Genomic DNA, 23,444 nt, shown 5'->3' with positions numbered 1-23,444 from the left:
AGGATTCCAGAAACCCTGCAGTATCTTCACTGCTCATGTTGTGTGTGTGTGTGTATTTCTTGACTCTATTCAGAGAGTACTATATTTGCTGCTGTCACCCCCTCCCTTTAGACTTCAAAGAACACTGCAATAGGAACAACTTTAATGGATTCTTACAACCTTTGACCAGTGTCTACATACACATATTTGTCATAAAAGCTTGTCATGTATGAGGATTGGTGCAGATCTGTGTATATGCTTGGTTGGTTGTTTAAAGCGGCCTTGGAGGGGTTGAGCTTAAAAGTAATTGTTGAGAGTGATTCAACATATATATGTTTAGCATTTCTCCTCAGTGATTTGTATTCATTTTTGTCATATTGACAGGTCTGCTGGATTTGAATTCGTTCTAGTAACGAGTGCAATAACTTCATTCATACATTAACATACGCATAGAAGCTAATAGAGTGCAACTTGGCAAGCCGCAAACCATCAATCGAATAAAGAATTACTGATATTTTATCAGAATATATGCTACCTCTGATCCTTAATAAAAAGAACTCGTTTGAATTTTATTTTGGTCTTAAATATAATTTAAGACCCCAATTTACTTTATCTTTCATATTTATTTATTTTCAAAATAGTCCTTGTAATAATAATAGTTCTAGCCAATATATTGATTAGCAAGGATATTTTAAAAAAAATAAGACCTAATTATTATAAATAACTAACTTAACTAATTCGTTAATCTGTTCAAATTAGTCAACTAACTCTTATAAATTAAGGATCGAAGGTAGTATGATATTTCCCTTGATGCCTGTTTGACATCGGGGAAGAGTTTTTTTAATAGAAGTAGGGTTAAAAATTTGTTTGGTATACTCATAAAACTCTAATATACTACCTCCAGTCCTAATTATAAGAGTCAGTTGACTAATTTGAGGAGATTAATAAAGGAAGTTGAGTTAGTTATTTGTCCTAATTAATAGGTGTTATCTTTCCTAAAATATCCTTACTAATCAAGTATATTGACTAGAACTATTATTATTAGAAGGGTTACTTTAGAAAAAAATATATAAATATGAGAGACAAAGTATATTGGGGTCTTATATTTATGACTAAAATAAAAGTCAAACACGGTCTTAATATAAGGATCGGATGTAGTAATTTTTAATTAGTATGTCCATTTATAATGTGAAAAGAATATATGCTCTTGACTTAAAAAAGTCCCAACCCACCATCCCAGACAACATAGCCGTGCCACCAAAAATTAGGCATTTTTCCTTTTTCATTAGGCAGTCGTAGGATCACAGGGAAAATGCAGGCATCCCAACAAAAATTATCATAAAGTGTATAACTGTATACCAGTTGTATAGTGACAATCACCAGCAATGATTCTGTCAAGTGAAAGAAACTTTTCAATCTCTCTCAAGATTAGGTGTTTGAAAAAAAACTTCCCCTAACTAGATCCAACAATACGCTAATCTATGGTAACATTGAATTTTGAAAATCTACACTTTCCTCCTTGCGACGCATTAATTCTAGTTGGTCTTAAATGGTACTATCTCCGGTTTTAAATATAAAAACAAGTTAGAAATTAAATTTATCCTAAATATAATATCTCAATCCAATATGTCTCATAAAGTTATAATTAATTATCTAAAATATCCCTATTGATTATACATAACAAGGAGTTTTCATCCAATGATAATTATGATTAAAAAGAGTGTTTTAAGAAAATCAATTCATATTTGTTATAAATAACTAACTTAACTAATTTTTTTAATTTATCTAAATTAATTAATTAACTCTTATATTACATACTAGTGGTGGTATTAAACAAGAAAATCTTAAAAGGATTTGCCCAGATTGTGACCTCAATTCAGTACCAGAAGCTTGATAAGTCATTGCTAAGAAATTCAAATTCCCGCCTTTGATCAAAATCCAGAGCTGAAGATGAGCTCTAGAATTTAAATTTCCCGCATGTTAACATAAACAAATCCAAATCAATGACATTATGTCACCCTCTCGTGACAATCAAGAATGTACGATTCTACTTACATAAATTAACAAGACAACATTTAAGTAAACTCTTCGAATACAGGCAATCAAATTCTCAACTCAACATCAGATGTTTGACTTGTCTTGTCCTCGTCAGAAAGGCCTTGTGTGACGACCCCTTGCCCTGCCACAAAGAAGAGCATTCTTTGGGACTGGATATTCGTCTCTATAAGACTTGGAAGGTGTATATACCCTAAGATAGAATTGCTGCCCCAAGTACTGCCTCGCCCAGTTCTCAGACCTTATGTTCCACATTCCCACGTTGTCCAGAGGCATGTAGATCGCTGTCCATGACCTTGGGTATACCTGAGTTCATTTGGAACAAGACAGCTTTGTTTCAATAATGGATTATACTGCAAGATAAGAAACTTTGACACACATGTATCCATTAAATGACTTCAAGAAAACTTCTTTTCCCAGATCAGTCAACCGAAGATTAATTAATGCTTAATGTTAAGATTAGGATTAGTATATGAGCAAAAAAGACCTATAAAGCTAATGAGTATGATTTGGATGCAGAGATAATGAAAAGTTCAAAAGACTTCAATGGATCTCTCCAGTGTTTGAGGTTTTTCTTGATGTACCGTTTACAAGTTAAATGTTCAGCCTTTTCTGTTCAGTCACAAATTTACTCAAATGATTGGAAGGACATTCTTCCATGGTTTTTACCTGAGTGGTGCATCTAGCAACAGTGTCTCTCAGATTGTAGCTATTTCTACTTGCAGCTGTCCACTGGCCACTACCAAACCTGAACATTTCACAAAATGGCAAGTCAGATATTTAGAATGGAAACAGAAAAGGGTAAATTACACTTGAGACTCTATATTTTGGCCCTAAATAAATTCGCCCTAATAGTCTCATGCCATTGGTTCTGTTATTATCTAATATAAACTTGTGTTATTTTACAATCAAGGTCTAGGGAAAATAATTAGGTCCATGAACAGTTGAATTTGTTAAAATGCCGTTTCACTTACAAATTGACATGGCTGCATAGCAATGAAACAAACCATATGGAATTCAATAATGAACTTTGAGGTTTGAATCACAAAAGACAACTTAATTTTGAGCCAAACCACAAGAATAAATAGTAATTTACCCAAATGGAAAAGGAACAGGAAAGACAGTTTATTAAGGATATATGCTAGCTTACCCAACAACCCAGAAGGAATAACCATCAATATGCCATGACTGAAGAGTGTTTTCCCAATTTTGGAACACAATCTCCACAAATTCTCTGAAATTAGCACCCATGACCGATGTTTGGAGGTAGCCATTTCCTCCAGTGGGGTAGCTAGGAATGCTTCCGACATAGAAAACTCCAGGGATATTGAAGTAATCAGCAAGCTTTAATGGAGTATCTGGTTGTTGAAATGAGACACTATTAACAGCATACCTCTGCTTCCCATTGATAATAGGAGCAGAGTTTGCAAGCACAATGGTTCTAGAAGGCTTGATCATTCCATAGTGGTAGGAGCCCTGAGGGTTTGGTCTTGGTCCACTTGCTGTCAGATTCCATCTGGTTGGAGCATCAGAAAAAACAATCTTAGTCAATATTGGATAGTTTCCCATTTGAAATAAACCAATAAAGAATGCTATGACAAGGTTCTAAAAGATGTAAGAAACACTAAAATCATGGCAGAACTACTTACGAATAAAATTTAGGTCAATCGGTGTTCTTGATGGTAGAGGATAAGATAGGGTAAATTATAGTTTCCCTGTGGTTTGAAGGGCGCCATGCAAATTTTTTATGGTTAGTTTCATTATATTTTAATTTCTTTGGGGCATTTGGCCTCAAACATAAAAGGAATATACACTCACATTAAATTGATGACAAAAAAATTTATTAGTAAAAGTATTTCTTTTTATTTATAATTCATATGGTTTGAGTGTCGAAAGCTGTTACAAGGCTAAAATTGAATATCTGCTTAATTCCCATAAAAAGCAGAGTGCATTTACCAATAAAAAAATGACAAGCACATTGCACTTGGCCCAAAAAAGGGAAACAAAATCTTAGAACACTATTATAAGCGAAGCAAACTCTTAACCATAAAGTCCTTCACTGCATTAGCATTCTCATGTAGATGAAGACAGTGAGAATGATAAACAGAGCAAGAGGAGTGTAATAGTGTAATAGTACATCAGTTTCAAATTCAAACAGATAGACTTTAAAAGAAAATAATACTTTAAATAAATGATGAAGTGAAAGACAAATAAAGCATACCGGATGGATCTGGCCTGCCTGACAGATGAAACAACATCCAGGGTAGGTCCTACAGGAACAGGACCAGAAACCCCCTTAAAAGAATTGCTGTAATGAAGAACGGCTGTTGTTGTAAGTACCCTTCTGGTGAATCTTGTAGAGACCACGACATAGTAATCCTGAGGGGGCTGATTAGCAGTGACCAGCACAGAGTAGCTTTGACCAAGATGGACGTCAAGAGAAGAGTATACATTTTGAAGTGTATGTGACCCTTCTACCTCTACAAGTTTCATCGTGTGACCCTGTATCCTGAAGTTTATGGATGTTGTAAGCCCCACATTTGATATCCTGAATCTATATGTCTTACCTGCAATATACGATAATGGAACAATGATGTAACCACAGGCACAACCTTGGAAGTTTGTGAAAAAATGTCAGCTTTTGTTGCAAAAAAAATTGAAATTTAGCTATGAAGCACCAATGGTTCAAAAACTAATGCTCAATGTCTGTTAATCAAGACAGTTCACAAGTTGGTCTTGGCTATTTTCAGTTACGACTTTTGAAGGAGGAAATAAAAAAATAAAAATGATCCGAAGTCTTGGCCAACTAGGATTACTCAACCTTGGAACTTGATGAACTGTTGTTTATTTATTTAAATTAATTTTGAACAAAATTCTAAAAATAAAATGCACAGATCTTTAAGCCTTAAAGTTTTTAAAGCCATTTGATTATACGCTTTCAAGATTAAAAATAAATAAATTATATATATTAATCTTCATAAATTTAAGTTCAAGCCAAGCCTAGCTAGGCTTAGGCCTTTTGACAACTAAGCTAGAAATTGATTATAACTCAAGTTGGGTCTCAATCAAAATCCCAGATTTAATTTGGACTTCAAATTGAGATTATTTGTTGGGACTGAGCAAGCTATCCAGTGCATGACCAAGTCTGGAGTCAATGTTGATGCAGTTCAGTAATGACCAAAACCTAAAATGGGGGAATCAAACTTTATTCAGAAGCCAACCTTGATCAACTGTGAAAGTGTAACCATTCCAGCCACGTCCATTAATGAGAAGTCCATCAGGGAATGGAAGATTATGGCCATTCTCAAGGAGTCTTCTTAGTCTCTACATATTACAAAACAGAAATTAGCCGTAGTTCAGTAACAAGAGGAGATAAATTAGAGAACCTGAAAACAGAAGGGAAGAAACTGAAACAAGTGTTATAGAATTATTACACGGTAATCTGTCTTGAACCAGTCTCCAGCAAGAACAGGGAAGTCACCAGCAGGAGAAGGGAAAGGGACAGGTATTTTAGGACGGCTCCAGATTCTGATAGAGCCAAATGCACCTGCAGCTTTCTGCATTCCAAGAGATGGGAAGTAGAAATAGCTTCCAATCTGGTCTTTAACCTGCAGATTGTATGTGAAGTTCCGCCCAGGCAAGATAGGGCAGTTTGTTCCAAACACTCCATCTTGCCACGAGTTCCTCCTGTGCTGTAACCCATTCCTGCACAATGGTGAAATTAATCAGGCACTTGTTACACAACATTTTTGTCGTGGCACCTTAAGTTTCAAGAAGCTTCTAAGATGTCTATGTTTGTTTGATACACTGGTATTTAAGGTTCTTCTTGTTGTTCAAGATGACAGAATGCGTAAGATGATGTCATTCTAAGTGTTGTTTCATGCCCAAAGTTTCAGAAATTGATATAAGTACCTAAAATATTTGAACTGTTAAAAGAAATTTTAGTTATCAGAGGCCCATTGTATTTGTGGTGAGGAATAGGCACAAAATGTTTTCAATTATAATACTAATCAATAACTAAAGAAATATCACAAAATTATCAGCAAAGTTATGTAAATCCTTGGTAGGATTAAGACATCAGATGTAATTATAAGAACTTGACATTGATAAGCTTCCTCCAATATTGTAGATGGTCTAGATAATGAGATCACTCCCCATCTGTTAGTCATTCACAAAAGTCATCTTACGGACACTTTCCTATTAAATGGAAAAACCGAAAGACTACAAAATTAGAATGTTAATCTTAGATGAAAAGTAATTTTCTCTCTCGTAAGTTAATCAACTGTTTGAAGAAATGCAGAAAATCCAAATCCTTACTCGACCTTACAAGTTACAATTATTTTTTTCATAATGATTACAATTAATTTTTGTGCAGTAAAGACATAAGATATAGCATGTGGGTTGGTGAGATTCACATGTTGCCAAGTGCTTCAGAAGATTAATTTAATAAACATTGACGTACGGTGCCAGTAAGTTGCCAACTGCTAAAACAGAATATTTTAAGTTTTTAACATGCCCAACGAAGCCTGCCAGAGATTCGTGAGACCAGTGTCGAGTTACTTATTATAGGGCTCAGATTCTTAAAATTAATCTTTATTCAATTCATAATGCAAAACCATGCCAAATTCTTCGGTCGTTGCTTACCAAATATGCAAAAAAAAAAAAAAAAAATCAACTTGTGTTGTTCCGCCAGAGTTGCAAAAAAGTAAACCAAGCCAATATGGACCCTAATTTTATCATCATTTCCTTTTTCTAATTTATTTTAAACTCAACACTTTCTTTAATTACACCCATTGACCTTTTAATTAACGGAATATGCCTGCATATTATAGAAAGATAATATCTTGGCGAGATCTACTGATATAAAAGTCAGAACCAACAAACATGGCAATGCTCCACAGAAGTAGAAAGTAGAAAGTTCCTTTCCATGTAAATCTCCCATTAACAGAACTTTCATAGCAAAAGAAGAGAAAAAACAAGAAGAAGAATGAAAATCCTAGAAATTACCAAGAAATGAGAAGTGGCTCTCTAAGGTAGTTGAACACGCTAATAACCAAGTTATCATTAGTAACAGCATCAATATGAGGCCCGGGAAATTGGCCATTGATCAAGATCCCCTGCAAAATTGAACAAGACAAGCCACATTGGATCTAACGAACCACCAAAAACACCCAAAGAAGAAAAGAGAAAACTACCCAGAAACAGTAACAGGCTAACATCACATGCAAATCAAGGAGGGGAACACAGAAGAAAGTGAATGAACGAAGTACCTGTTGCTTAACGCCAAGAGGGTAAATATCACCATAGGTGACTTTCCAGGTGAAGAACCTATAGGGGTCTTCACATTTGGCTCCATGAAGCAGAAAAAGAAGTAAAACAAAGAAAGAAGAAAGGGCAATGCAGTCTCTCATGTTGGGTATAATAATGGGGAATGGTAGATCTGCGAAGGATGAGGAAGAAGGAAGGAGCTCAAAATGGAGGGGGAGGACTTTACATTAGTGGGAAACATAATTGTTTGGAAGTATTATATAAGAGGATGACAGAAATGGAGAGAGGGGACAGTCTAAAAAATTGTTTTGGAAGAGATGGCATATGAGTTGTCAGTCCAGTGTAGGAGTGTAGACTCTGTGAGAGAGAGAGAGCGAAGAGTGATGGCTCGTGAACTGAAATCAATCTAGTGTGGCCACCACTGTAATGCACCTGCACCGTATCCCAAATATAATGTTTTCTTAATTTCTTTGGTGATATTTGGCCAAAAAAAAAATTGTAATAATTTAAGTCCTGAAAAATTTTTAAAGTTCAAGATTGTTCTAAAAGTATTAAAATAAAATAATATTACCTCTTACTATTAAAAATATTAATAGTCAACATTAATTTTTTTAACGTTGAATGCTAGTTTTCTAACAACATAAAGTGGCATTGTTGCATTTTGAAAATTTTAAGGCGATATTGAATCTAAAAAAATTCTGAGATAACATTGCTTTTCAAAAAAAAATTTCAGAATAAATTTATATTTTAATCCTTATATTTTTTACGAAGAATTTAAACTCATAACATAATGATTGATAAAGCCTCAAAAAAGGTTGCTAGTGTCTTGAGGCTGATCATCTCTTCTGAGAGGCAAAATTAATATGTGCGTGTGTGTACGATCATATTTTTATGTGTTTTCCTAAGTTCAACTATAACATCTGTTTAATAGTGATTGAAGTCAGGGATTATCTACATCTAGGATGAAAACAAAGATGCATGCGACATTAAACTATTAATGTTCTTGATCGTGTTGAGTTGCTTTCATGGCTTCCTCCCAATTAGAATAGTCTATAACTAACTTTTCAATCGTAATTTACAGAATATGAAATAAATATATAAGAAGAGTTTTATTTGAACGCTATCCCAAATGCACCCAAGTGGTTTCCTTTTAACGTTAACATTTGTAGCCTTGCGACAGCCACATCATTCAATAGCATGATGGTGGGCATCAATTTACCAATTATAAAATGCTGCAAAAATGTATTAATGATTTGGATAATTGGATATGGTCCTATACTCACCATAATCTAATTAACAAGCACTATAACCACGGGAATTTGCGTGAGGGAGTTTAAGCATCTTTTTTGAAATCCGTATAATGCATGAAATTAAGATTCAATTTTTTTGTTTTTGGACAAATTACCTTATAAATGATGCTACTAATTAATTCCAATTTAAATTGAATTCAGGACTTCTCTCAATATAACATTTGTTTTTAAGAAGTAAAGTAGCATTTAACATTCTACCAATAAGCTGGTGGTTGAGATGATTAGCAGTTTTACCCCCGTTCCCAAAAAGTGCACTTTTGGAAAGGGTTTTAACCTTCATGCTTTAAACCCGACAAAAATTAATTTTAAATCCAAAATGAATTACGGGTACTATGAATTGTAACAAAAAAAAAAAAAGGTAGCATTTAACGTTCTAATATTATTTTTTATATGCATCCAACACTCTAATCTTATTTATGATGCATTTACATTCTTCATCTCATTTTTATGGTCATTTCAACACCTTAATCTTATTTATAGTATATCCTATGACCTAAATCATAATAAAATCAGGGTGTTGAATGTAAATGAAAAATAATATCAAGAATTTTAGGTCCACTGTAAGAAAATAACAATATGATGTTAAATACTACTATAACCTTTTCTTTCAATTAACAAAACTAAGTTCGAAACTTTATTTAAGAGATGTTGGCCTTGAAAATCACTCGGTGATATAATTATTGTTCCACATTAGATTATGTTTTAGTATACTAGCAACATATTCATTATTGGCCATCTTTAAAATATGATTACAAAGATTAATCCAAATATTATGTTGTTTCTTAATAAAGTGTAAGCTAACAGTTCTTTTCTTTTTATCTAAGCTTTCAATTTAGGCTGCAGGCTCATATTTTTCTAAAACCGACTTACTTTAAATAATTTATAAATATCGCATCCTTCTATAAAATTTAAATAATTCACAGATGCATAGATTGTTGGATAAATTACATATAAATATGTTACCAAAAAATTAAGTAATAAAAGACATTTTAATTTCATACTAGGACAAGACATATGACAATTTGTTTGATTCGGACGAACCAAAAGCACATTTGCATATAAATATAATAAAATAGTTCTTTCGACCATTTCTCCTTCTCAAAAAAAAAATCAAATTAATATTTTCAGGGTCAAAACATTTTTAAAAGATATTAAAACAATTAAGTCATAGGTCAAGTTGTGGATTTTTTTTAAAGGGAAAACTAATACTCCCTCCGTCCCTTATTATAAGAGATATTTGATACTTATAGCATGTTCCTATATATAAGAGACACTTACAAGTTGTTTCTACTTTTTGTGTTAATTTACTATTTTACCCATATTTATTATCTCCAACTCACACACTCTCTCTCTCCCACTTCTCTTTCTTTTAATAATTTAATTGTTCTCTCTCATACTCTCTCTCCTTATTAATGAGAGTATTTTTGGAAAAAAAATTATACTTTTTACACATTAATTGTTCTTAACTAATTTTAACTGTTTTTTTTATCAACGTACTTCGGTTATTTGTCTCTTATAATAAGGAACGAAGGGAGTACTACAGTCCTTATACTATCATCTCATTTTGAATCAGTTCCTTCAAGTTTCTTACTTTTTTAAATCCTTATTGATTCAGCCGTTTCGGCCGTTCGTCCTTTCGTTTGGAAAACGTTGAGCAGGGGTAAACGCCGTTGAATAGCAGTGATGTGGTGAAACCTTCTGCGTTCAACTCCTCTTCCTCCTTTGAACTATCTAGCACACGTCAATTTCTTGAGTTCAAAATAACATAAAGTATTAAAGTAAACATTTTTACACTCATTCTTGCGATACCGAGAGAAACGGAGTACAAGCCCACATCCTTCCTTGTTCTAAGGCGCTGCTGTGCATCTCGTCGAAAGCTACCGTTGAAGCAATCCTACAAGCAGTGGCAATAATTTGCTCGGTCAGATTCATAGTAGAATCAGCTTTTGCAAATTCCATTTGCATGCTAATTCGAAAGCAAGCGAGTTCAAACAAAGTAATCAATCAAGCCTTCAAATATTAAAAAAAACATGCTAGATGCTGAGAGGAAATCTATTTGAAGAGTTTCCAATAAGCTCCAGGAGGGGACAAGACGATGTTACTAGAACCATAAAGCTCAAAATATATCAGTACCAGATGCTGCAAGAAAAGGCCTTTGACCAAATATATGATCCTTCATTTTCATGACTTCTTTTGTTGGTTCTGCAGATGACAACACTCCCATTGAGATTAGTCTGAGCTGAAGGTGCATCAACGACCAATTATTTGAGGTGCCAATTAATTTATCTGTTTCCTTCTCAAACGTGGCTTCGGATAGCTACTGAAGTAAGAAGCAGGTATGAGGAGGTGCCCCAAAAAATTGATGTGGTTCTTCAAAACATCATCGCTATGTGACATTGGTGAAACTGGAGGAGTTAAGTGTAAACTGTTTACTTTATGTTCTTTTAAACTTGGAAATTGAGGTGCAAGATCCTTTAAAGGGGAAGGAGGAGTTGAAGGTAAAATGATCTGCCACATGGCCCACATCACTACTGTTCAACGACGTTTACTCCTGTTCAGCATTTTTCAGACGGAAGGACGAATGGCTGAAACGGTTGAATCAATAAGGATTTAATAAAAAATTAAAAACTTCAAGGACCTGATTCAAAATGAGATGATAGTATAAGGACTGCAGTATTAGTTTTCCTTTTTTTTAAATATATATACACACACACTCATTTAAGATGATATATCGAATCTGCCAAACTAACAACTAGCGGGGATAGCTCAGTTGGGAGAGCGTCAGACTGAAGATCTGAAGGTCGCGTGTTCGATCCACGCTCACCGCATTTTCAGCTTTTCCCTCCTTTTCTTTTTTCAATAATGTATGTTCTTTAATTCTTCACCACCGACGTCGACTTTGTCTTTGGAAGACTTCAAACGATGCGGTGCTGGAGAAACAAGAAATTGATAGGCTCTGGAGAAAAAATTTAGGTCTGAAGAACAATGAACAAGCCCGTCAAAGCCTCGGATCATCACATATTCCCAATCTGCTGTGGATGTTTTCTAGTAAATGGCTGCCTACGCTTAACAGCGGAGGACAATGAAACTTCACCCATAAAATTCGTTAGGCAATGAGTAAAATATTTCACAGTTTCAGTTCTTTAATTGGGAAAAACTCAATTAATGCCCTTGTCTGTACAAATATGCAGGTGTTAAATACATCACCCTAAGTTTGCCTGGCTACCATGCTTTTTCTGTTTCTAAAAAATGAGAAGGGGAAAATTTTGACATGGAGTGACCAAACAGGAGGTGATTTACTGTATTTCCTTAAACCATAGGATGTCACCTTCAATAGTTTTTACGTTTTGCTGCCTGGCTTATTCATCCGAGGGGATTCTTGAAGAGACTACTTAGCTATACACAATTTTGTGGCATGTGCTTATTATTATTTTCCTGACGTTCAGGTGGTGGGATCGGTGAGATTGTGTGTTCATGGTAGGTGGCAACATTAATAGATTTTGTCTGACTCTCACATTAATGTCTGTGATTTTGCATTCAACACCCTTCTTGTCCGGTCATTAAAGTGACAGCCAATTCAAAAGATCACGGGATCTTTAAGAATGTAATTCTCATTGAATGGTCCCCCCTCCCCGGCATGGATAATTCAACACATTGTAGCATTCATGCAAGTTTTTGTGGTTATTACAGATTATTCAATCCAAACCATGCCCCCCATGTTACCCCTGTGTGTCTCTACTGTCGGCCAAGTAATGTTTATATGGATCTTGGCAAACAGAGGCATAAAGAGACATTGCTGCAGGAAGAATATCAAAGTGTTTTATGCATAATTTAAAGTGTCACCAGTAGCTAATGACCTTATAGCTTAGTGACATGAAAACTTCTCCATAAGTACAAAGTTGCAAATTGGATCCCCTCATAATCTTGAACAATTAATGCTTGCCCCTCTAATTTTGGGGGAAAAAAAGGAGCCAGTAAATAATGCAATGTTCAATTCTCGATTCATTATCTTTGTTAAAAAGTTTAAAGAGTGTGGTAAAGAAGACGAGTGCTAGTGTTGTTTTGCACCCTGACAAGTATAATTAAGTCTATATTCTTCAGGATCCAAGGAGGATGACGATTTGGCATCTACTCCTTCAGCGGAGATTGATTTCATGGATAATTCAGCTATAGATTACTTTATACGCAAAATAGGCAGGAAAAAAATGTTCAAATATCTACTGATTTTCCTAATTAATTAATGAGCCCGTCTTATGAATGACAGCACAAGAAAGGATAAAACAGTTCCATGTTCAATTCATTCCTAAGTCTGCTAGGGAAGTAAATGTGCATATCCAAATTTCAAGCAACACAACTGTAAACATTTGTGCCTGGCAAAATAGTCCATGAAATGAAGCAGTTCGCAAATGAACTTGTGATAACCATCACAAAGATTGAGAAATTTCTACAGTTCAGTCCAAGAAGTATGATGTCAAGAACGCTACTTCTTTACATAATAGCAGTGATCTGTGCAGAAAACCAGCTTAGTTTCAACAAAAAAAAGCACCAGACTTTAGATTACATTCCGTCTACACAAAAATACATGCAAGGCATGCTTGAGAAATGGGCAAAAGACTGAGAACAACAGCTTAGTCTCACCAAAATAGCATTACTAACTACTTAGTAGAAATTGTTAAAATCAAGCCGTAATGATCACTAGGTAAAACAGGGAGCACCAGTTGTTTAGTCTCTTTCTTTGCTTTCTTCTCCTTGCTATAGGACAAACCAGGTATTTCATTCATCCCAATCATGTCAATACTGCTTATCTTGAAATCCTGAAGACTGCAAATAAAACGATCTAATCTCTTTTGCAGAGTCCGGTTGCTGGCCAACATCTGGTTGGACTTTGTGTCATATGTCCATCCATTTTCATTTGCCCTCAGCTGAGACCATGCATCAATCCACCCATCTTGTAAAGGAAACTGACCATCCATTTTGTCATCCCAATTCATGTCCCCTCCAAAAACAACATTTGGGTACTTGCAAAGAACAGTCATAGCCTCATGGGCCTGCTCTACACGTTCCTTGCTGTACATCTGATCCCATTTGGGCGGCGCTGGACAGGGGCTTTCAAGATGGCTAGTAGCAACAACAAATGGCTTCCCATTCATAGCTTCAATCTCCGCAATGCAAAGTTCTCTTCCCATTATAGAATTACTGAAGGGCACGGTGCTGAAAGATTTAACAGGTAGTTTGCTTAACTGCAAATGATTTGACAGACATGACATCAGTAAAGTGTTTCTCCGCTTAGTCCCTCTCATTAATACCATAAATAATTGCTCATTTAGAACGCATAGAACTTCCCATGCATGAATATGAACAAACAAGTTTAATCCTCCTCAACAAACTGCATGACAGAAGACAAAGGAGCACGTCTGTCTATTAAATATTTAAATCTATATGGTAAGCTAAAGAATTCTGATATGCACATAACTATCCCATTATCAATGCCATTTCATATCCAGTATCTGTATGGCTGAACTACAAAAAACGCATCAGGATGCATCAATCATCGGCCGCGTGGTATGAGTGCAGAGACATATAAAATATGTTTGGCAGTGTAAAACTTACCACCACACAAAAATATTGCCTTGAGTAAGCCTTGTCGAAAGAAACTGAGCAACGATATACATTCCACCAGCTAGCTTCCTTGAAAATGTCGAATATATTTGGAGTCACCTCCTGTTCAAGAAGAGGTAAAGATCGATAAAGAAGCATGTTTGTTGGCAATCATAAATGAACGCAACAGAAATATTTAACAGAGGAAACCTGAAAACAGATTAAATCAGGGTTATGATGTTGAATAAGGTCACCAATTGCTTCCATCCTCTTATGAACCTCCAAATCTTCCCGGAACCAAACATTGTAACTTAAGATCTTCAACGAACTGAGAGGCTTGCCTGAATGCTCTGCCATACAGTTAGTCTGTGTTTAGTAATGTATAAGCTAGACACCCGTCTGTTGAATACGAGCAGAAAACCAACAGTTTATCACAAAGGAAGAAGACCGGGTTTAGCCTCAATCAATAACAAGGCGGTGACCAAAACAATAAATAAGCCTTTCAAGAAAGCACCAGAAACCTAAAGGGCTTAACTGGGGCCGAAGGGGATAAGGTCGTTATCCAAAACACTTACTTATTCCTATGCACAAATAGTCCTTTCAAGCTGTAACCTTTATTTACCCTGACCTTTCAAGTTTGTAACTAAATACATGTATATTAAGTTCTCAAATTATTCCAACGCAGTCCCTTCAAGTTCGTAAAAATCAGTCCTTTGAGGACCAAAATGGAGCCGAAAGGGCACGGGTCGCAATTCAGAGCAGTAAAGTCCTTTCAAGTTTGTAACTAGATACAAGCATTTTGAGTTACCTTCTCAGAGTAGACTGTTCAAGCGCAATATTTTATTTCTCAAACCATGTATTTATTATATAGGGCCAAAAAGAAAAACTTGCGTTCAGTGAAACAAAAGGGTGCAATTTTTTGTTTCTTTTCGGCATGTCTTTCTCCTTTATCACAAGACCGCGAAAGTCTTCTTCCAACGAAATGAAACTAAAAAACCAGTAATATGTAATAGCCGGCTAAATCCACTCCAGGATGAACGAAAGAAAACTCACCAGTGGCACTAATCTCTTTTCTAGACGCCTTGAAGTCTCGAAAACTTTCTGACTCGGTGCGATCGTTATCAGCCTGAATTGACTCCGTGATCTTCCTCTTGCAAGATCGCAGAGGGAAAAAGACAGACCCCACCGAAGGATCCAAATCGCCCTCGTAAAGGGGGTCATTCAAATCCTCGAAGTTCGACAGGGACAAAACAGGGCATCTTGTATCGCAGATTTCGCAGTTAGAATTCTTATACGGGTTCAAGAAAGTGCAGGCCTTGCATGACCATTTAGGGGGCGAAGAAGATGAAGAAGCAGGTGGAGACAATGAAGGTGACGACGACAAGCAGATTTGACAAGACGACTTCTGTGACGGAGGGTTCAAAAATGTGCATTTTTTGCAGGACCAAGACATCGAAATGTTACAACAAGCGGCCAACTTTACTAGGGCTCGAGAGAGAGCTTGAGAAGGCGATGAAACTCGCAATCTCATTTCAAATTTCTAGCGGCTTTGAGTGGGGGAGTAGAATCGAATCGAATCGAATCGACTCGACTGAAAAGTCAAAACGCACCAAGAATGTTTCTTTAAACGGCAACTCGGCTATGTCGTCTGAGTCCATGCTTCTGGCTTGATTGCGCTAGTTCATACACCCGGGGGGGGGATGAAAAATAAAAAGAAAAAAAATATTAAGGAAAAATAACCCAAAAATACCTATTGAAATTTAAAAAGATGAAATGACTAACAGACATGAGGTAGGAATATGAAAATTGCAAAATTTGATAGAAAGACTAAATACCACTAAAGTGAGATGAAAAGCATTAAAAATTTTGCCTTTTGATGTTATTATAAACAAGCAAGCTTTTTGATGTTATGAAAACATAACGGGTTTTGTAACTTGTTATTAGCTATTTACAGACTTAGTAAAATTCAAAAAGTTGAGTTGAACAAAGTTACTAAACATGTAATACGATTGACAACTTGTGAAATAAAACTAACCATTTCTATAGCACATTCTACAACCCATTATTAGTTGTTTTCAGACAATTTTACTAAACATGCAATGTGATTAACAACTTGTGAAATGAATTTTGTTCTTTTCATAACCCTCTTTTCCAACTTGTTATTAGCCATTTTCAAATAATTTTACTGAATGTATAATGTGATTGACCACTTGCAAAATGAAATTAACTATCTTGATAATGCGTTTTACAACTTGTTATTAGCCATTTTTAGACAATTTTATTAAACACACAACATGGTTGACAACTTGTAAAATAAAATCAATTATTGACATAATGCGATTTGCAACATATTATTAGCTTTTTCTTGGCAATTGTACTAAACATACGATGTGATTAACAATTTTCAAAATAAATATGACTATTTTCATAACCGTTTCATAACCTGTTATTAGTCATTTTTAGATAATTTTACTAAACATGTAGTGTGATGACAACTTGCAAAATGAAATTGATTGTCTGCATAACACATTTTGCAACTTATTATTAGCTATTTTCAAACAATTTTATTAAACATGTAATATAATTGATAACTCGCAAAATGTATTGGAGCATTTTCATAACGAGTTTTGTAACCTAGTGATTTTCATTCTTGGTGCAGTTTGGGGGGATTGAGCTAGACAAATTGAACAAGTAACAAACTTATAGGTGGACAAGGAACGTATCCAACACTTACATTTATTGGCGGATGGAATAAATTAAATAATTGGGAGTCTTTCGTTAAAGATATCAGAGCTGACCCCAAGCAAATTTGTTGATAAGCATGGCGGGATCAAACGGAGGGATAAAAAATAATAATTACATGAAAACAAAGAAGGGACTGGTCGGTCTCTTTGGTTTGTTAGGGTCTTTCACGCCTTCACCTTGCTTGGTTTCCTGCCTGCTACCATGGAGATACAAAATTTCAGATCCTAAACGATAAAGCACCTATTAAGATTTGAATAACAACCAAAAAAAAGGAGAAAATGGCACTTGGCATCAGCTTTTTTAGATTCCGCCTTCGGTTTGTTGCCTTTAATGTCGAAAACTGCAGCGGAACAGTTGAATCAGTTCTGCCTTGAAACTCAATCTGCAAACAAACGCAGAAAGAACCAAAAAAAGAATGAAAGAAAGGGCATAAGAATAATTGGCCAAAATTTGCAAATCCTTATTTACTACCTAAATACTTGTCTTTTGTGGAATGAGAATGATTAATTTAAAATTTTAGAATTCAAATAGTATTTATATGAAAAATTTTCAAATATTAGGATACAAATTTGTCTGAAAAATTTTAATAAAATACTAGGTAATTGATAGCTTTTTTGAGTGTAAATTTATCTTAAAAATTTGAAATCATAACAATATTGCTCTCACTATTAACAGTGAAAATAACTATTTTAACAGTTAACTTTAAATACTAATATTTCAGGCGAAAAAAGATAAATTTCACATCAAAATTCTTTTATTTCCTGCCAGCATGTTAGACATCAATCTTTTACTGAAAAAGAAGACATTTATCCATCAATCTCAATATGGATATTAAATATAAAATTTCTGAAAAAATATATAATCAATAAAAGAATAGCCTGTCTAAGAATCCGTGTGCATAGTTCATATGTCCTGTCCACAACTAAAGACCAATCCCTCCCAAGACATAAAAGATCCAACATTACTTCTAATTTTAATTATAAGACTTCATTTGCATTTTGTAAATAAAATTTTATAATTAGAACTAGAACTAATAACTAATATTCTCTCCAGTTCAAAATATAAGCTGAATTTTCTTAAATGGGTTAGTTTTTTTTATAGGGTAACATTCAATTTTACCCTCATATATTCTTTCTCCTCTTTCATTTACTTATTCACTTTACACATTTATTATTTTAAATTGATTTTAATTACTTTTTTTAATAAACATAATAGAAAAAATTCAGCTCATATTTTGAACCGAACCGAACCGAAAAAGAGTATATGCGAATTTTGCCCCATCCAATAATAACTTCAATAAGATCTCTCTGACACACATGGTTAGGAATCCAATTCCTCTAGTCCTCTCGAATCACAACATATTTAGACTCAATTATCTACCAATTGTGCGCGAACTCAATAGTAATTCATGGTTCAGTTGAGACAAAATGGACCCTCCAATGCGATTAGCATATTTTAATTAATTAACAATTGACAAATATAATATAAATGAATAGATAATTTAATTACAAGAACCCAGGATGGATTATAGATTATTCACCCTCCTCCGATCAAAATGAAGCATCTACACATAAACACAGAGGGCATTGCAGGTCACCCACAGTTTCTACTCTCTAATCCTCTGCCTTAAGAAACTCAAAATAATCCCTACATTATCCCCAAAAGAAAGAACAAAAATTGATTTATTTGAGCCTCAGCTTAGCTTAGCATCAAAAAAGGAACAGCATCATCATCATAAAGGGCAAGGCTGCAGCGAAGGAAATGTGCAAAACGTTGTTAAGAGCACTTATTTTGATGCTGCTCAACCTTAACTTGTTATTCCCCGCATTGCTGGATTGAGTAGTAGAATTGGATCCTTGACTCGTCTTGTTGCTTATTTTCTTACTGCATCAAACACAACGAAGGAACACGCTCAGAAAAAGATGCAGATACACGTGCATGTGCGTATTCATATATTACTCTCTCCTGCTTTTATTATAATATAAGGCCCTTCCCTACAATCTCCAAAGTATTTTTTTAATCATTTGCCTTTGATATCAAGATAGCAATCTCCCAACTAACTAAATAACCTTCTCTAATCAACTGACACTAGTCGTAATTTTGGAATTTCGAAAATGCCAACTAATTTTAACCGAAATCTTTAATTTATGTAAAATTATTAATATTAATAGGTATTTATGAGAGCCAAAGGGAGTATTCTATAATTGAATATAAGATTAGTCTTTTCAATTTTCAAAGGGGTAGTCTTAGTTTATCCCTGTGAAAAATTAAATTAAAACTCTTATATACATCCTTGTATTTATTTTCTAAATCACAATGGACTAAGCCTACCAACCCAACCATTTCTTTTGCCGTCAGACCCAACAAAATATAGTCGGGTCAAACCCGTCTCACCAGACTGCTAGACTCATGGACAACCCTACTCATTGCCATCCCTATTTTACATGATGTTAAAAATACTGAAAAATGAAAGAAAAAGGTCTCAATTATAGAAGCATGGCACTAAAAAACAAGAGTGCAACAAGAAAGAGGAGTGTTTCTCACCTTCCAGGAAATATACAACTCCCGTGACCTGCAATGGTATCCCCACAAGAAAGAAAAAGAGGAATTAACACTAGTGTTTAACTTGGACTACACAACAAAGAGAAACCACACAAAATATGTGGAGCCACATCAAACAGTGTTTTGGTGCAAGCAATGGACCTTTCAGAGAAATTGATGTTAGAAAGCTACTTCCATATGAAGGGAATCTAGAAACATGGCTCAAGAATCGTTTCAGTTGTCAGGTGGTTCTCCGGGACACACAAACTAGTATCCGACTACAAGTCAAGGATTGCTTCATGTAGATGTAGTTGCCTAATATGTCCAGGACAATGAAATCATCAGACCCCTCTGTTTTCCAATTTTCTCACATCAAAGGCTAAAGTGTATATTCAATGTGCCACACAAAACGCTTTCATGGAATTCACAACTCAAGCCTCACTTCTACTATTTCTTGCTTCCTTGTATGATTCTTCATACTCTGCTACAATATTAATACCATAACTAGGCCAAGCAAACTAGGTTTTCCGATGAAAATAATGGCAAATGTTATGTTCTGACTAAAGAAAATGTTTTTAAAAGGAATTGTGATTTCTTTATAATAATGCATTAAGCATATAATAGAAAGTGTAACGCAACAGGGTAGAATTTGTACAGAATCTTATTACTTCCTTTATTTCCACCCACTTCCTCGTTTTCCTCCTCTATGTCTCTCCAAACACACATTTTATGTAGTGACGGTGACCTGCTGAATGCAGAGCATCCGGATTTCCGAAAAAACCGCACATGCATCTAAGAGTATTGATTCTCTTTTTTCCTTAATACTCTATACTGAGAAAACCATAAACTAAGGCACTTAATCAAGGTTTTGAAAGATGTTGACGTTCTCTTTTTTCCTTAATACTCTATACTGAGAAAACCATAAACTAAGGCACTTAATCAAGGTTTTGAAAGATGTTGACGTTCTTCCTTAAGGTTTCCCAGTACTTTCACACAATAAAGAAAAGAATAAAATAATTATAGTCACACGTACTTGGATCAGTGGTGGTGATGATAGCCACTCCTTTGAAGTCACAAGATCCAGGAGCCTTCCCTTCTTTCTGATAATAGCTATCAAACGCATAGGAAGCATGGCTCTTCACGTTATTAGGTTGATAGCAGCTCTCTCCAGGTTGAATCTCTGAACAATTCGCCTTCCCTGGTCCACAAGCCCAATCCAATGCAGCTTGCAATGTCTTCGTATCAATCCCATCCATGGCAATACAGTATGTCTGATTCGTTGTATCATTTGCCAAAAACGTCCCAATTCCAGACACATGAAGCAGATAAGCCGGCGTAGTGTTCCCGTAAAACAGGCCCCAATTCGCCTCCGACACCGGCGGAGCCCTCAAGTCCTCATTGAACAACTCATATATGTACACGCTCGAAGTGGTTTCTGGGTGCAAAGGGGTTCCACTTCGATCATAAATATGCTTGATCAAGTTCGAATTGTAGGTGTCTGCATTGTCTTTGGTAGCATAAGGCTCTTTAGAATCGCCCTTGGAAGGCCACCCTGTTTCAGTAACAAGAACCACAACATCGGTGACATTGAGATTTTTCATGGAAAAATAGGCAGCATCGATCATAGCATCAAGCACATTCTCGTAATGAAGCAGGGTATTGGGATCCACCATTTCTTTTGAAGGCGTCAAGGGTTTGAACAAGGCATTGTCCAGCGGAACAACCCCTTTGTTCTCCATAAATACATAGTAAGGATAAAGATTCATCATCAATGGCGACCCAGCTTTAGAAAGAAACTGAAGCAGAGGAACGATATGGGAAGCTAGGGTTTGATTGAAGTAAGCCTGAGAAGGAGGAAAAGGGTCGAGAATGATTGAAGCTGCATGAGGGGTTGAAATCTTAATCTGGTTATGGAGATTCGAAGCAACGAGAGCATTATAAAGCGATTGAATTGCAGGAAGAATAAGTGGAGCCGAAGACGGAACGGAGGTCAAAACCTCGTCGCCGACGGCGATTCCGGTGATGAGTGTCTCCGGGTAGTAAGCGACGACGTTTCGGTTGACCCAGGAAGCGGCTGTGGAGTTGGAAGATCCGATTGCAAGGAGCTGGTTATTGGGTATTCCGATTACCACCCGAATATTGGTTCGGGCCAAAGCTTTGATAATGTCCTGGGCCGCATCGTAGAGACGAACATGCGTTATCTTCTGGAGCTTCAGAAACGCAACCAAGTCCGACGAAGAAGGCAGATTTGAAACGTCCGTGCCGATATTCACACCCACGAAAGGCTGTCTGTCTTCCTTTTGCTCTGCATTGGAAGATTCAGCTGCAAAAAATCCCTAAAAGTAGTTAGAGGAAAAAGTCAATCGCAAAAAGCAGAACAGGGTTGGTCAGTGATTATCACCTGGCGATGAAATGAGAAGTTCAGAAATGGCAAAGAAGAGCAAGAAGATGCGAAACAGAAGGTTAAGCTTAGAGTTCGCCATTGAGAAGGAGCTTGAACTTCACATCCTCATCCTCAAGTGCTTCTGGTTGTTCAGCTACAGATTCTTGCATTATCTTCTGAAAAGCTTGTGCTTTTTTTGTCAGGAAAAGAACAAAAATGATCAAAAATAATAAATATACGGTGGTCCGTGGATAGTTGCAGAGCAGTCTTGAATGGCAGAACAAAGAAAAGAAGATAGTTGTAGCTAAGCTAATGGGAGCGTCCTGAGTGTTCACTGCAATTTCGTGCTTGACGGTTCGATGACCTTTTCCAGTGTGAAATGTCTAAATTAACCCTGCGAACCTTAAGTTCTCTGACGTCCGGCCTTCACAGTTCCGAATGTGAAAGGAAAAACACTCATTGTAAGTTACTTTAATTCTTAATATGAGATATATTTAACTAATTTAATTATTAAAAAAATTAAATAAGTTAGTTAATTATAAAAAATATAACATATTTTTTTAAAACATTATAATCATTTTTCTTAATACTGTATCCCTCTCTTATACTTGATTATGATTGAGGGAGTATTCATAGAGATAATTTAAAAAAATTAATAAATATAATAAATGAGTATTGTATTTAGGATCAAAACTAACTTAACAATTGGATCTTATATTAAGGATAAGAAAAATATGTTATTATTCTCCCTCCCATTCAAAATATAAAATAAATCTTATTTATTTATATTTGTCAAAAAAATTAGTTAAAATCAGCTCAAAGCAATAAATATGTGATGCATGCGTTCTTTTCAGATTGCTCTGATTAATAAATAAATTTTTTTCAGATATATTTTTATTAATGAAAAAATAAGTAGAAAATACAATAAATAAATTAAAGAGAAAAGAGAATATATGTTAAAGGTAAAATTAAAAAAAATCATTAAATATTTAGACAAAAGTAAATGTTATCTTATAAAAAAAATAAGCCGCCCCAACAAAGTTTATCTTATATTTTGAACCATAAGGAGTATTATGAAGATTTAAATCTTAATTACTCTTACTAATCCTTATAATAGACTTCAAATATCTAATTTTTGAATAACAAAAAATCAGTTAAAAATAATAAATAAATTAGAAATATATTTTTATATGAGAAAAATGAGAAAAAATAATGAAAGAGGATGGATGGAAAAAAATATAATAAGAGAGATCACGGCACATGAGAGAGAATAAATAATTAAAAACAAAGTTGACAAAAAAATGTATTAAATATTAAAAACAACTCTAAAATGAAACTTATAAAATAAATTACACTCCTATCTAAATTTAAAACTTATAAATAAGAGCGGAAAGAGTAGTATCCATTAATCCATGTTATAAGTTAGTTATAATTATTTATAATTTATTTTTATGTATTAAATAATGCATTAAATTGATAACATTTTACAAATTTGCGTTTACCAAATTTTTTTCTCTACATGCATTTACTAATCATTTTTAAATATTTCTTCTCTTTTTTTCAAT

At 34.9% G+C, this 23,444-nt stretch overlaps 3 protein-coding genes and 1 non-coding gene across 4 annotated transcripts; 1 reads left to right on the top strand and 3 right to left on the bottom strand.

Annotated features, from left to right (window-relative positions):
• Positions 1-1,905: 1,905 nt before the first annotated feature.
• Positions 1,906-7,541, bottom strand: LOC114721334 (L-ascorbate oxidase homolog). The gene is made up of 8 exons (XM_028907155.1): positions 7,305-7,541; positions 7,042-7,151; positions 5,469-5,739; positions 5,256-5,358; positions 4,256-4,601; positions 3,185-3,550; positions 2,704-2,782; positions 1,906-2,340 (listed from the first exon to the last, which is right to left on the bottom strand). The coding sequence occupies exons 1-8, from the start codon at positions 7,443-7,445 to the stop codon at positions 2,128-2,130; spliced, it is 1,629 nt and encodes a 542-aa protein (XP_028762988.1). The 5' UTR covers positions 7,446-7,541; the 3' UTR covers positions 1,906-2,127.
• A 3,826-nt stretch (positions 7,542-11,367) lies between these two features.
• On the top strand, positions 11,368-11,440 carry TRNAF-GAA (transfer RNA phenylalanine (anticodon GAA)). Its single transcript has one exon. It is a non-coding gene; the product is annotated as a tRNA-Phe (tRNA).
• Positions 11,441-13,168: 1,728 nt separating this feature from the next.
• Positions 13,169-15,722, bottom strand: LOC114721337 (uncharacterized). The gene is made up of 4 exons (XM_028907158.1): positions 15,264-15,722; positions 14,421-14,560; positions 14,223-14,333; positions 13,169-13,852 (listed from the first exon to the last, which is right to left on the bottom strand). Exons 1-4 carry the CDS (start codon positions 15,661-15,663, stop codon positions 13,268-13,270), a joined length of 1,236 nt encoding a protein of 411 aa, XP_028762991.1. The 5' UTR covers positions 15,664-15,722; the 3' UTR covers positions 13,169-13,267.
• A 2,692-nt stretch (positions 15,723-18,414) lies between these two features.
• LOC114721335 (glucan endo-1,3-beta-glucosidase 1-like) lies at positions 18,415-22,187 on the bottom strand. Its single transcript, XM_028907156.1, has 4 exons — positions 21,898-22,187; positions 20,530-21,819; positions 19,500-19,527; positions 18,415-18,839 (listed from the first exon to the last, which is right to left on the bottom strand). The coding sequence occupies exons 1-4, from the start codon at positions 21,977-21,979 to the stop codon at positions 18,665-18,667; spliced, it is 1,575 nt and encodes a 524-aa protein (XP_028762989.1). The 5' UTR covers positions 21,980-22,187; the 3' UTR covers positions 18,415-18,664.
• Positions 22,188-23,444: the final 1,257 nt, after the last annotated feature.

This window comes from Neltuma alba, unplaced genomic scaffold, assembly GCF_004799145.2.
Source record: "Neltuma alba isolate B1F8T4 unplaced genomic scaffold, ASM479914v2 tig00012029_pilon, whole genome shotgun sequence".
Lineage (NCBI taxonomy): Eukaryota > Viridiplantae > Streptophyta > Magnoliopsida > Fabales > Fabaceae > Neltuma > Neltuma alba.
This window is presented reverse-complemented; position numbering and strand designations above follow the sequence as displayed.